The sequence below is a fragment of the Mytilus californianus genome, unplaced genomic scaffold (genome assembly GCF_021869535.1).
Source record: "Mytilus californianus isolate M0D057914Y unplaced genomic scaffold, xbMytCali1.0.p SCAF_14, whole genome shotgun sequence".
Classification (NCBI taxonomy): Eukaryota; Metazoa; Mollusca; class Bivalvia; order Mytilida; family Mytilidae; genus Mytilus; species Mytilus californianus.
In genome coordinates this window covers 5,522,915-5,538,725 of record NW_026262626.1, presented here as the reverse complement: position 1 = coordinate 5,538,725, position 15,811 = coordinate 5,522,915, and the positions used below count along the sequence as shown (strand labels likewise).

Here is a 15,811-nt window from a genome sequence, read left to right as displayed (position 1 = left end):
TTTTGAATTAAAGCAATTTCAATACACTAATTTAATGGAAGGAGTTGCATGGTTGTACAAAGTGAGAGATGGATGTAGGGTAAAAAAAAATAGTTCAAAAAGACCCGATGAACCACAACATCCTCACGAAAACACATCTAAATATTAGGATAAACAATCCAAGCTTCGCATATATAAAATATCTTATGCAATGTCAGTTACAATGGAAGATGATTGCAGGAGAGTAAATTTAAAAGGAGTAAAATTATAAAATTAAGCTTAGAAAACAAGAAAATGTTACCACATTCACATCAATACAGTATGAGCTAATTCAACTAGTTAAAAATGAGTGTCTGGGTGGGGTTTACAGCATAGAGAATAAAGGGAATACAAAAGAGAATGAAGGTGCTAATAGAATATAGGATAGAGAAAAATAGGTAATAAAAATAAAAATAGAGAAAAACTGCCTATAGATTAAAGAATAGAGAAAAGAAGACATCCCCATCCACATCCTCATTAATTCATAACCAATACCAAAAGAGTTGTAATCATTATGTGGATGCTGATATTTCATTCACATAATCATATTGATACCTTATTTTTTTCATACTAGGCAATTTCAATGTACTCAAGTAGATAAATAAACAATAAATTATGTGATGACATGATGAGATCGAACCAGGAAGAAAATTTTCGTAAATTCATAAGTTTATCTTTCGAAGTATTTGATAGAATCAACATCTGACCTATGGTCATGTTAAATAACCACTTTTTCTAACATGATGTGTGAAGAAAATTAAACAAATAACTGGAGAGAGAGACAGGTCAATTCATTTACACCAATACTTTGCAGGTGGCATAATCATGATAACAGTTATCATTAATAAACAACTGGAGAGCCAGGTCAATTCATTTACACCAAGACTAAGTAGGTGACATAATCATGATTACAATTATCATTAATAAACAACTGGAGAGACAGGTCAATTCATTTACACCAAGACTTTGTAGGGGACATAATCATGATTACAATTATCATTTATAAACAACTGGACAAATGGGCACTCATTCTGAAATTATTTTTGTCAAATGCAGTGAAAAATATGTCAAATATGTAGATTTTATACTGACCATGGAAGTATAATACCTCCATGTACTGATGAAAAACATCATACAAGCAGATGATGATCTAATTGTGGGAAATAGAGATCTTTTCTTCATGACAGGAGAATAACTAATGACCATTAGAATAATTAAGATGTATTGTAAATTATTTTTTCATACCAAAAAGAAAACAGATGTACTTTTAATAAATCTTAATCATGGATTGTGGTCACTGATATTACAAGTAATTTTTTATAAATCAAACAGACCTACATTGATATTTTATGGAAACTGATTGGAGGGAAATCCATAAAAGAAGTGTAAGGACCCACCACAAAGAAACATACTGCAAGAAAGAGTACCAGAAGAAAAGTGAACTTAACAATGGCAAACTCATTTTTCTATGATTTACCGGGGTAGATTTAGTTGTGCGTTACAATTCACTAGCAAATATTACATGCATATTCAAAAGAATATATCATTTGAAATTCATGTATATTGTACACTCATTTTACTGTGTTGTTGAGTTGCCATCTCTTTGAAGTATACCCCAATACCTTCTTTTATACACATGAAAACACATACATATTTGCAAAATGTTCTTGTCACATACCTTAAAGCTACCAATGGATTGACATTTTTGATAGGCTGCTGTCATATTTAACCCAATATCTCTCTTTTCATAGTCATTCAGGATGATTGAATATAATATTTTCTCTTAAATAATCTTATTGGTATTGGCAATCATACCACATCTTCTTATTTTTATATGATCCTTGAATAAATATATAAATAAGGAGTTTTTGTTTGATCGCCAATGGGACAATTATCTACCACAGACCAAAGGACGACAATAAATGTGTGAACAATTTTTAAGTACCAGTCCATCTCTAGGACTATGTCAATGGTGTTAACACAACCCCCAGCATTCCATAAAAATAACATTTTAGTTTACCAAGTATGTAACAATATAACACATATTAGAGATTACACAAGTGCATATTTTAATACTTCCTGTAGACTTAAGTAGTGAAAGCTCTAGTGTATCCCATCAGAAAACAAAAAAAAAGACAATAGCTTTGTATTTTCAAGTTTTATTTTTAATGAAATTTTAGATTTTATTAAACAGAAATTAAACCTGATATAATAAATCTGATAAAATAAAATTCATATCTACATATTTTGTAACCATTAAAGGCACACTATAAAACTGATCACTTGTTTTTCAAAATTATGTCACTTTTTACATATATAAATGAAAAAATCTTTTGGGTTTTCAAATAAGTAAATAAAAATATTCAAAGCAATGTAAATACATATATTCAACAAAGAAATATTCAAATATATATCACAGACAATAAGCATGTACATTGTTTTTTAAAATTGTGTAAATAAGACAAAAAACAAGGCCATCTTCAAGTAAAAGTAGCTGGATTTAAGGCAAATTTGGAGACTTACACAATGTTTGCTTAATCTTTCTTTAAATATATAATAAAAATATGTATTCAACAATATAAATGTAGTAAAAATTAGTATTGACGAAAGTGAGAAAAATATTTTGTCATATTATATAAGATTCAGCAGTAAAATGCATATATCTTTTGGTTCTGAATTATATCTTCTAACATTTTAAGGCAATCTGTATTTATGTTTTACAGATAAAAATTAATCCTCATGCACGGATTTAATCCGGCCTGCTTTTAAGTTACAACAACTGTATAGTATTTGAAACATTTAGAATTCGTATTTGCACACACCACAGTCTAAAATCCTTATATCTTTCATCGGTCTTTGATTCATTGTTTCTTGTTCTTCCATCATTTTCAGTGTCTTTGTACCTTCTATAACTTGTCTGAAATATATATAAAAAGATTTAACATTTATTTTCTTGTATCATATAAGCTATAATACTTTACAAGTTAACAATGTTTAAGGCTAAAAGTATTATTTAAGGCTTAAGGTTATATTTTGAATATTATGTGACTTAGACAGCTATTTTGTGCATTTACAAACTGAGTTGACTTGTTTTCAAATGTTTTGCTATCTAAATACTGAAATATTTTATGATGATGGCAACATGTGCAAATCCAAAGACATCCTTTCTAGTCAATTTCTAGTTTTTCAAATGCTTGTATCTCAAAAACTGGCAAAGAGACCTTCCATAGTTTGATGGATGCTATACATTCTGTATTTAAAATATTTAATTTATTATAAGGTGCTATTTTCAATTTCAACAACAAATTTTAATTAATTCAAAATTTCCAAGAACTTGATCCATATCTTCAAACTTAAAAAAAGACAACATTATAAAAAAAGAATTTGCATCAAGAATTTCATTAACCAAATATAGGGTTGTAAATGGTCTATGTGATATAAGCATCTACCAACTAAATTTCTCCTAAATTTTAGTACTTTTTAAAGCAAATGAAACAAATAATTTTAATAATCAAAGTGAAATGTAATTTTTTACCCAAATGCAACATATTTTGTATCCATCCACTTTGCAGGCTGTAATGTGATGTAAAATTGTGAACCATTTGTGTGACGATCTTTGTTTGCCATTCCAACTATACCACGCCTGTCATGTGACACTGCAAAATTCTCATCTGAAGACAAAAATGTTTAATATTCTTTATCAAAAGCCGTTAGTACATAGTTGCATTTTAAACTGCATAGAGAACACATTTTTGAAGAAGGAAAAAAACTTTTAGTTTAATTGTAAATAAATACTTTCTTTTTACTGTAAGAAAGATAAAATTAATGCTTAATAAATTTGGTGTGTCTGAAGCACTTTTTTGGATTTAAATTTATCAAGAAAGCTCAAACCCAAAAATGTGCAAGCGAAAAAGTAGAACTACTTAAATACATAAGGAGATATTTGACCAAAAGGTATCTTTAAAGAATAGCTGAATCCACCTTTATGTCAACTTTACTTGAGGGAATTGTAACCTTTGTTTCTTAATGATTTGTAAATTCATCAACATAGAATTTAGGAAAGGTATGTTATGAATAATAAGTGAAGCACTGACAACTGAGCTAATGATACCCTTATATCTCTTTTCCAATTAATCACTGTAGAAATTGCTTATGGCTACACTGCTTTAATTTGACATACTTGTGCTTTGAAAATAATTTATTCAGTCCTCCAATTATCATTATCAATTTCAACTTGACTCCTCCATTTCAAGTTTTGCAACACAAAAATCTTAATTATTGGTTTGTTTTGGGTTAATATAATTCTCAATTCTCTATCAGGCAATGAATAATAGATTGAAGGAAGATTTCACAAGTTTTATCCCTACAATACTGATTGTCTTGCTTTTATTTTTTCAAAGACCTATATATAAGTAGAAATTATCAATAATTTATTTGAATATACCAAATTAATGGACACTACAGACCATCTGAAATAGGCAGTGAGATTTTGAATTCACTATTGAAGAACTTTTATGATCTATTAAGATGAAGAACAGCAATTAAATCACTGTTCCTGTGACATAATGGTTATCTGCTATTAGTTCATATTTTACTCTGATACATGTCTATCCCATATTTAAGACATAGTTGTATCAAAGGTTTGAACATAATATTTTTGACTTCGAAACTTACCTTCAAATGCTGCACCGTAAATTGATTCTCCACCATTTCCTCTGCTGTGATAAATATCTGTAACGTTAAAGATTCATTTAAATGCATTGAATATAAAATTTTGGGTGAAATTTTAAAAGGTATCATTTGCTCTACAACATGTCTATTAAACCTTGTTTATAAGCAAATGTGAAATCATTGGATGCCATAAAAGAATTAGTTTGACACCTGTTACAGAGACTAAATACAAATCACTTTTACTAAATTTTTACTTTAAAAAAGGATGTTTATTCTGACACATAAAAAACCTAAAATTTCTTTATCTAATTCTGATACATATTATCAATGTTTAACCAATTTATACCAAAATGTAAATTCACCCTATGATTCTTAGCCAAAGATAAAAACTTGCTGAACTTTCACCCTGTGATACTGAGACATGTTTTTGAGTAAAACAAAAACAAAAATCATTCAAATTTAGGAAACATGCATTGAATAACTCCAATTTAATAAAGAAACACTGTCTTCATGCTCTGGTATGGAAGTTTTAATTTCCTTTGTTTTTTAATTTCTCATTATATTGTTGAAATTTCTTCATAGTACTGTGAATTCATTTATTTTCCTGAATACCAATTTTAGTGGATTGAAGTAAATAGTAAATTCCTGGTTTTGACAAATTTTGCATACAAACCTATAGTAAATTTGTACTTCGTTGAACATTTAAATTCATGGTTTGCCAATACCCAGGGTATTCCTCTAATGATAATCATTAATGAATCCACAGTAATTTTGTTCTATGCTTATTTTTCAACCCATGATGCATACCTCAGTATGAATGGAATACAAGCTATCCACTCTAAAATACTCATAGATATAAGAAGATGTGGTATGAGTGCCAATGAGACAACTCTCCATCCAAGTCACAATTTGTAAAAGTAAACAATTATAATTATAATTATAATTAAACAATTAATTACAATTCAAACACATATCAAATAATTATTTTCTGTAATACTTTTAAGATTTGTGAGTAAAGCTTCTCAAAAACAATACAAATATAAATGAATGCAAAAGTTTTTTTTTTTTTTCAAACAGTTAGCATGCACAAAAATGTCATTCCAAATATACTCAATAATGGAGGACTTACCCTGACCACTACCAGTGAAAAATATATCTACAAATGTATAATGTACCTAAACATTTTCATTATAATACAAGCTGATTAAAACACAGATCCTATCTCCAAGTGTTGCTTACAAGGACCTAAAAAGCCTCCATTCTACTTTCTGTTTTAAAATCCTTTCGGGATCCTCTGGTTTTGTTGGAATGATACACGCCTTCAAAAATATGGAGACTGAAATTTCATTGGCTGATGTAATTATTTCCAGAACAGAAAGTAAAGGGGACTGTTGTCAGATCCTTGCAAGCAAAACTTTGACACAGGATCTGTATTTTGATCAAATTGATTCTAATATAAAAGAGGGGCCTGATGGGTTATTTTCGTTCTTCGTGATCGGTGCATTTTCGCTATCGTGATCCGTTTTTCTACAGATTTATTTTTTTTTATATTTTCGTGATCCGTGATCATGGAAATTTATATTTTCTGTGAATCGTGATTGACAAAAAAATCAACTCATGAATCGTGATGAGACCCCCAGATCAGGCCCCTCATAAAATGGATGATCAATCTAGGCAAATAAAAAGTAAGTAATGCAAAAAAAAAAAAAAAAAAAAAAAAAACCACACATAGTTTACAGAGCCTCCTGGTGATGATTCATAGTCTAACAGGTTTCAAACAAGAGTTTAAGAAGGTAAATGAATACTGCAAAATGAAATAAGATTCAAATTATTCAGGAGTTCGGTTGGTCATTTAGGAAGGCAATGGAACTGTGTATCACATAGGAATTTTACAAAGAGTTAGGAGCATCTCTTGCTATTTCAGGAAATCTTCAAATTTCTGCTTCAAAAAAAACAATCTTTGTTAGTCCTTATTTAGCACTGTACATTAAATTTTATGAATATTCAATATCTTACATTTGTAAAATAAATCAAACGTAAGAGTAAAAGTCAACTACATGTACTCAGAAAACTTTCTTGCGTATCTTAATGAGAGCATCAGATAATGAATAGTAATCACACACTTCCAATCATGTTGAATACTATAAATTAAGGAATTAATGTGTGCATTTATTATTGTGAATCACTGATAACTGGTAAAAATGTGAGGTCTAATTAATGAGATTGAAAAAAATGTGTGAAGGAAATTAGAATTAGAATTACCTCCCCCTTGTATCCATCCATTTCTAACTATTCTGTGAAACATTGAGTTTTTATAATGAAGATCATAATCTGTTTCTTTAGATTTCCCCATATTTCCAGTACATAAAGCTTTGAAGTTTTCACATGTTTTGGGTACCACGTCTGAAAAAAGCTGAAATATACATAAAACAAATTCTTATAAAACTAACAAATTATCAATTATACAGTTAACTGCTTGACAAATGGGAGATAACTCTAGTCAACATTTGAAGATCATTTCATACAAAATTTGTATGCATAAAAGTGTTACAGAAATGTCACTTCTTTTATCCTTATATGTTTAAAAATGTATTAATGTTCATGTGTTCTAAAACTACTAAGAACTTACAAATTTTAGCCTTAAATATTGAACTCAGGTTGTAATTTATCATTGAACCGAGCTTTTATTTCATGGTAGGCTTAGCTTTGAACCATGAAAAACAACAAAAAAATAGTGTAAAAAACTACTTCCCTGAGCGCTAAAGTTATTGTCCGGAAACCAAATGTCTTGGGACGACAACGGGATAGCAATATACAACCCCAAAATTTGTTTGTGGTCATATAAAAACAGTAAAAATTACATCAAAGGAAATGTAGTATATTCATAAATAAATGAATACCTCTATCACTAGACGACCTGCTGATTCACCACCAATAGATACTTCCATGAATACATACTGATGCTGAAAATAAAAATTGATTGTACAATTATTTTTATTTATTCATATTAACAAACAACAGAAAAAAAATTATTTAAAAAGTCATCTATCTGCTTCAATATACAAACATAATCAAGCATGAAGTTTATAAAGTAATTTAAAAACTTAAATTTACTCAGATCATGTTGCTACAAGCGGTTTGATAGTTGATGCTTCTGAAATATCTCCATACACCATTGCTGTACATAAATATATTAAAGTGGTTTCATATTAGATAATACAACTTTATTCAGTATTGTCCTATTTTGTGCATAAACATTTCAATTTCATAGTTGCAAGAGCAGTATTCTGCACAAAATTATGGTTAAAAAATTAAATTGAAACGAGGAATTATTTGAATCTGGATTTATTTTGAATTCTGGAAAATTGATAAGAAATGTATGATGAAAACTAACTCAATTTAGGAGGGTTAGTTCATACTGAAATATCAGTGAAAGTAAAATTAACCTTTGCCATGCACACATGGCTAACTGTCTATAGTTTGGTTAGTTTTCATCATATCAAGTTTCCAGAATTGAAAATTATCCAGATTCAAATAGTTCCTTGTTTTTGATGTTTCTATGGAATGGCCAAGGACATTAGTTGACTATATAGACTTACATTTTTGGAATTTAAATGTGATATATAAGCTTCATCTGTTAAAGTTAAATATAATGGTAATGGTCTAAACTCTTCAAAACCATAATTATCTTCAGCCCATACTACAAAGTTGTCTGGTCCACCTATCAGCTGGCCATTGGTAAAACAAATGGCTTTCTCTTCAAATGACCAGGTCTCACCTCTTAGTTCCTATAAAACAAACAAATATAGAATCAGAAATTATTAAGAGAAAAAATCATTGGTAGATAACTTTCACTAGCCAATTGAAACAAGTTATTTTCAAAATATAAGATAATCAGGCTACACACTGTTTAAGGGTGGTCACAGGTGCTCCTCCACACTTAAATTTTTGACACAACCTTTGAATTTCCAGCTTGAGTTGTTCATATTTCTGTATTCTTTAATTTTTCAGGATATTTTCCTCTATTCTTTATATTTTAGCAACTCATTATTCTCTATTTTTTATTTTTTTGGTCCATATAATAAATTATTTCTCTATTCTTTATATTTTTTGCCCATTATTCTCTATTCTGTAAACCCCCATCCACACCCTCATATATAAGTAAGTTTTTAGATTTGTGTCATAAATTAAAACACAAAGTATAAAATGTATTAACATACATGTACACTGGATACAACAGAAATTTGTATTATATTTCACAAAGCATAAAAAATACCTTTCTTTTAGCAGGCCTGGGGTAATGGTAATTTGTAATTGTAATGCATTGTAATATTACATTTTTTTTGATGTAATGCAAAGTAATTTGTAATGCACATTTTCTGCATTACAATTACATGTAATGTAATGATTACTTTAGTTAAAAATCAATGTAATGCCTTCATTACTGTACATTACTTTTCATTACAAATTGGTAAAATACATAAAATTGAAGAATATAGTAAAATAAAAAGAAAATATTAACAAAAAAAAAAGAAAGTATTGAATAAAATTATTGTCACAGTTAATTACTGTATTAAATCATTATAGATAGTTCGCCCTTAAAAAATCTTCTAAAAAATAATTATTAAACAAAACTATATAGATGAATGGAAAAAATATGAAGATGAAATTTTCATAATCCTATACACACCTTACATGCCTTTCAATGAAAGATTGAATATGTCAATCAACATTTTTACACCAAACTGTGATTGTTATTTCACCTAATTAATATCAAAATGTTTTTATTGCAATCAAATCTTTTCAACTTATGTTTGTCCTCACAGAGCCCTTAAGCATTTTACAAGATAATCCTTTAATGGCACATTTATTATATCCCTTTGAAATCCCTTTATGATGTCTTAATGATTAAGTGATCAATGTTAGAAACAAAATTATATGATAATTTTTTTTTTCATGTATTTGAAGTCTATGTCACTAACACTGTATATATATGTACATATACCCAGGTAATATTTATCAATTTCTTATAAAAATCTGTTTTTTAAATGTTTTTAGTTTTTATATTGAAAAAGTAATGTGTAATGTAATGCATTACACAGGCAAAGTAATTGTAATGTAATGCATTACATGTGAGAAAAATGTAATTGTAACTGTAATTGTAACGGAAGAATCACAAAGTAATTGTAATGTAATGCATTACATTGCAATGTAATGGCCCCAGGCCTGTCTTTTAGCATAATGTATTTACATACAATGGGTACAACAGAAATTTGCATTTTATTTCACAAAACATAAAAAATACCTTTCTTTTAGCATAATGTGTTTACATACACTGGGTACAACAGAAATGTCTATCATATTTCACAAAACATAAATATACCTTTCTTTGTGCATAATGTATTAACATACACTGGGTACAACAGAAATTTGCATTATATTTCATAAAACATAAAAAAATACCTTTCTTTTAGCATAATGTATTAAAATACACTGGTACAACAGAAATTTGCATTTTATTTCACAAAACATAAAAAATACCTTTCTTTTAGCATCAATGAATAAATCCCATTCAAATTCCAACATTCCATTGACAACTGGATCTGGAAATGTATTTGGGTCTTTCTTCCATAAGTCCTGAAATACAAAAAAAATGTAGTTTGAAATCAGAGCAAATTTATTGATTTCACTCTTGATTGAAAATCAACAAACTGTCTAGAAAAAAAGCTTCCAACTGCAAATAAATAAAATAGTAAAACTTAAGTTTAAGAGAGGTATAAATTACAAATGTCAAAGAATGAAAATAACAGCCTGTCTATTGACCAGAAGCTGGTCAAATTAACCTTAACCCAAAATGCAAAATGACCATAAGCTGGTACTTTTTGTTTCAGTATAAAAAGAAGGAGATGTGGTGTATACATCAATGGGACAGCAACCAAAAAAAATACAACAATAAAAAAATTCATCTAGAGGGCAACATCAAGTCCTAAACAATAGGTACAGTGTAGATGTCTACACAATATATCAAGTTCTGAATTAGCCCTAGTTGTGTTATAAAAAGTGGGATATAAAAGTTGTGAATAAAGAAGTAGAGCCAGTGACCCCAATTAACTCCCCTTGTAAAGTTTAATTTCCCATTTCTTTTACAAGTCTTAGATAGACAAACTTGGTCATTGTTCATCAATAAAATTATTCATTATTCGTGACATCAATATAATACACAAAATGTTAAAGGAAACCGGTTTATGTTTTTAGAAAGGCACCTTATTTTAAAGCAATAAAAAACCTTATTAAATTTATTCTATAGCAAAACACGATTAAATTAATAGTTAACACAAAACCTTTAAAAAGGGTGCAAACAAGTGGGGTGCGAGCATGAATGGGAGCGAAGATGATTTTGGGCGAACTGACCTGTAATATCTTGGATTATTCAGGAACTGTATCACACACACCTTCGGGACATTAACTTATTACGTAACAATGCTACGGCGATATGAATTGTTTATTTTGTTAGTCATTATTAAAATACCATAAAATAATCAAGTCTTGCTCGGATTTGAAGAAATACTGGAACTTTGTATCCAGACTATAAACAACCAGGAATTGATAAAGAGAATCATAAGCAAAACACTTATTTACAGATGAAGGATATGGAATTAGGAAATCACAGCATGTGTTCAGCAAATAAAATATAGAACAGGTGGAATGACAGAGCACAGGAATATAAACATGATAGGTTTCAACAAAGTGATAGGAATATAATCGAGAATCATAAGCAAAACACTTATTTACAAATAAAGGACATGGAATTAGGAAATCACAGCATGTGTTCAGCAAATAAAATATAGAACAGGTCGAATGACAGAGCACAGGAATTTAAACATGATAGGTTACAACAAAGTGATAGGAATATAATCAAGTCTTGCTCAGATCTTTCAGGACCCGGATTCTTAGCAAGGTGCATTGTATAAAATATTTTGTGATTAAATCAAACAATTCATTTATACAATGGTTGTCAATTCTGGTCATTGCGTATGTCTGGAAAAATTGTCAGCAAACGTATTTTCGGGCCTGCATTGTTAGACGTATCTCACACTCTTATTATAATTTTTTCGCATATAAACTACATTGTAAACAAGGTAAACAGACGATAGATTTTCCTTAATTTTTAACTCCGCCGACATTTATAGCTTGTTTGATTGATGCAGTCTAAGTACTCATGTGAAATACAAACCTCTGCACAATATCGGGCTCTTTGAAAGTTAACATCGTTAATTAAACCATATACTTCTAATCTTTGAGGTACTGTGCCCGCCATGACTGTTTTCCTTGGAGATTACAACTTCCGGTACAAATACAAGTCAGATAACTCCCTTTTCCCGCCATTAAAACGTCATCACAATCGTTAAAAAGTTGTGTCTGTTTTTAAAGTCAACTTAGGGAGCTACCATTTGATTTTTATGGGGGGCTAGGATTAAATTTGAAAAAAATAGGCAGGACAGGAGTATTGAGTAAAAAAAAAGGCAGGATGAGATTATTTGCAAAAAAAAAGGCATGATGATAATTTATGTAAAAAAAAAGTCAGGATAAACTAAAAAAAAAAAAGGCAGGACTGAATAGAGTGAAAAATAAAAAGGCAAGACCGAATACACCTTATCGCTATTTGTCCGCCATTACTGGACATCACACAAGTTCCCGTAAAATTTTGACGTCATAATAGAAAATATCTGACGCCACAATGGAAAAGTGATTGTTGTATGACGTCAAAAGTTCGAGCGGGACTGATTCTCGGGTCAAGCGGGATTAGCGATAAGGTGTATAGAGGGAAAAATAAAAAGGCAGGACAAAATTTTTCATCCTAGCCCCCGCCCCCCCCCCCCCCCCCCCCCATAAAAATCAAATGGTAGCTCCCTTATATGTCAATAAAAAGTTAAGCTTACTGCAAATAAATTATCGTAATAATGATAATACTTTTATAGAAATTCCCAAAACGTTTCGACCATTGACCTTCTTGAGGGTAGGAAAGGGGGGGGGGGGGGGGGGGGGGGGGGGGGGGTAGGAGAGGTCCTGATCCCGAAATCCCGGGCTTAAAAACATGGAATCCCGAGGTCCCGAATTAAAAAAAAATTAAATCCCGACATCCCGAATTCGAAAAAAGAATTCCCGGATCCCGAAAGAATCAATCCCGAAATCCCGAGCTTAAAAACACCCGATCCCGGAGTCCCGATAAAGGTCATACCCCCCCCCCTCTAGGAAGGCCCCAATTATCCGTTATCGTTATTCAGTTTGGAAAGAATTTAACATGTTTAACGTGCTTCCAGGGGCGGATCCAGGATTTCAGGTTAGGGGGCGCAGACTTAAATTTTGTCCGAGCGAAGTGAGGCAAACATTTTTTTGAGGTAAAATTATCGAAATATTCTTTAATAAGCCGAGGACAACTCATGCTTTACAAATTTTAGGGGGGGGGGGGGGGCGCACGCCCGCCACGCCCCCGCTTGAATCCGCCCCTGTCTTCGTCAAAATCATTGGTCTTTTTTATCATCAAATAGAAAATGTTACTTTATATTTTATCGTCATGCATCATAAATTACCGTCAACGTCATTTGGCATTTTTACCGTTATTTGTCATGAAAGTACCCCCCCCCCCCCCTCTTCTCCATTATACGGCCCTCCTTCTTTAAATAATAATGTGCTAACTTTCTTAATTAAACAGTAATTGCATTATGATAATATCACGGTTAGCAATAAACATATTATAATATGTTAATTAGGTGAAACCAGAAATCCATTACTAGTAAAAAGTAAAATCACAAAAATACTGAACTCCGAGGAAAATTCAAAAAGGAAAGGCCCCAATGAAATGGCCCCAATGAAATGGCAAAATCAAAAGTTCAAACACATCAAACGAATGGATAACAACTGTCATATTCCTGACTTAGTACAGACATTTCCTTATGTAGAAAATGGGTGGATTGAACCTGGTTTTAAAGCTAGCTAAACCTCTCACTTGTATGACAGTCGCATCAAATTCCATTATATTGACAACGATGTGTGAACAAAACAAACAAAAACAAAAGGTAAAAATGTCACAAATAGGGGTAAATAGTCTAATTTGGTAGGTCACATTCGTGAAAAGGGAACGGGATTGTAGTTACGACATAGGTAAAAATGTCAAAAATAGGGGTACAGCAGTCAACATTGTACGTGTTATCATCTTAATCACTATAAAACAAATGTAACGAATAAGCACAAAAAGGCATACATCAAATTTAACATCCTCATTTTGCTTATATTATACGATTTTATTCATCTATGTAAAACCCACCCATAAAGGATGGAAGGTTTTAAGTACTGGCGCAAAATCGCCCGTTTGAAATTCGCACAGGTAGACATAAAATAATTTTGTCGTTCAAAGTATGACAGGATACATAAATACAGAGTCACCGGCGTAAAATGGATATCACAAAAAAACACAGTTAAGGGCATACGATACAGTTTTGATCCCGCAATGGAATTTTGATGAAAATTTGCATATAGGCTATATTTTACCTGATTAAATCAAATATGCAATAAAAAATATACCATCATGTGCTACTTTGGGACGTATTTTTTCTTTCGACAGAAATACATAACTTTTTTGTTTTAAAAGATAAACATAAGCTGTTTTTTGTTAAATTATGTGTAATTTCTGTTTTATATAAATGTTCTATAAATTTGTACATTCTATTTTACAAATAACTCATATTTATCAAATGTTCATGAATGTAGAAAAAAAACGTCTTTTTTTGCTGTATATTTATCAAATTTAAAATAATTGCACTATTGACTTTTTTATGAAAATTGGTACACATAATCTTCATCCGTAATCAAACTAAATGTCATTTTAAAAAAGAGGGGTCCATGAACTCGTTTTCAAGTTAAATCCGTTTGAATGATAAAAATCAGTCGAAACTGCATCTTTTCCCGATAAGCGAAAATAACAATTTACGTTAGCAACGTCATTACCTCCACTGTAACTGTATCGTATGCCCTTAACAGTAAAAGTAATATTAATAAATAAAATAATTGTGTTTTTCAAAGTATGACGGGATACATAAGTACAGAGTCAAGTCAAATGTATATCACAAAAAAACAGACTTAACAGTAAAAGTAATATTAATAAATAAAATAATTTTGTCGTTCAATGTATGACGGGATACATAAGCACAGAGTCACGTCAAATGGATATCTCAAAAAACAGACTTAACAGTAAAAGTAATATTAATAAAGACAAATAAAAGAATACTATTACACGTTATCAAGATGATAAACAACGTCAGTACGCAAAATCTATACTTCAAGACCATCGTGTATTATTTGTGAAGTTGATACGGAATATTTATCAACAAGTTCTTAGTACCTTCCGATGAACTTTTTTAGAAAAAGGACGAGACGTTCTTTGACATACCCCTGGTTCATTATCTTTCTGCTAAGACACTGGTTACGTTTTACAAAGTCTGAGTAGAAGCTGCAAGCTCTTCTTGAATACCGAATAAGTTTGGAAATGTATATCCCATATGCAGGTGAAGTTGGTATATTGCTACTAAGGTGGGGAAAATTGATAATGTCAAAATTAAAATCGTCTCGTTTGTCATAGATTCTGGTACTGAGATGACTGTGTATGTGAAATTCAAGGTATAAGTCTAAAAATGAGGCGGAGGAAGCCGTGTCTGTTGTTTCTTTAATTTCTGGTTCTGGTGGATATATTAATGGAACCCAATCAGAAAAGTTCGGATTGTTAATGGAAAGAACATCATCAATATATCTGAAAGTGAAATTAATTAACCTGGCTTCTTTGATCTTCTTGTTTTTGACAAGTGTCTGAAGGAACTCCGATTCATATGAAAATAAGAAGAGGTCGGCAAGGAGAGGCGCACAGTTCGTTCCCATAGGAATGCCGACAATTTGTTGAAAAAGTCTACCTCCAAATTCAACAAATATGTTGTCAATAAGAAACTCCAGCATACTGATCACTTGTTCCTCTGTGTAGCATGTTTTACCCTTTTGTTCACTTTTAACAAAATATGCCTTATCGGGTATCCCAAAGAAATAAATTTATAGCGTATGCTACCATTTTTATGAC

General features: G+C 30.7%; 1 protein-coding gene across 2 annotated transcripts; it reads right to left on the bottom strand.

Moving 5' to 3' along the window:
• Positions 1-2,161: 2,161 nt before the first annotated feature.
• Positions 2,162-12,023, bottom strand: LOC127724085 (peptidyl-prolyl cis-trans isomerase slr1251-like). Of its 2 annotated transcripts, XM_052230937.1 has the most exons (9): positions 11,924-12,023; positions 10,231-10,326; positions 8,289-8,477; positions 7,590-7,652; positions 6,952-7,102; positions 5,819-5,845; positions 4,693-4,749; positions 3,554-3,689; positions 2,162-2,935 (listed from the first exon to the last, which is right to left on the bottom strand). In XM_052230937.1, the coding sequence occupies exons 1-9, from the start codon at positions 12,005-12,007 to the stop codon at positions 2,818-2,820; spliced, it is 921 nt and encodes a 306-aa protein (XP_052086897.1). In that variant the 5' UTR covers positions 12,008-12,023; the 3' UTR covers positions 2,162-2,817. The 2 variants fall into 2 exon arrangements, with proteins under 2 accessions (XP_052086897.1, XP_052086898.1); XM_052230938.1 differs by lacking the exon at positions 5,819-5,845.
• Positions 12,024-15,811: the final 3,788 nt, after the last annotated feature.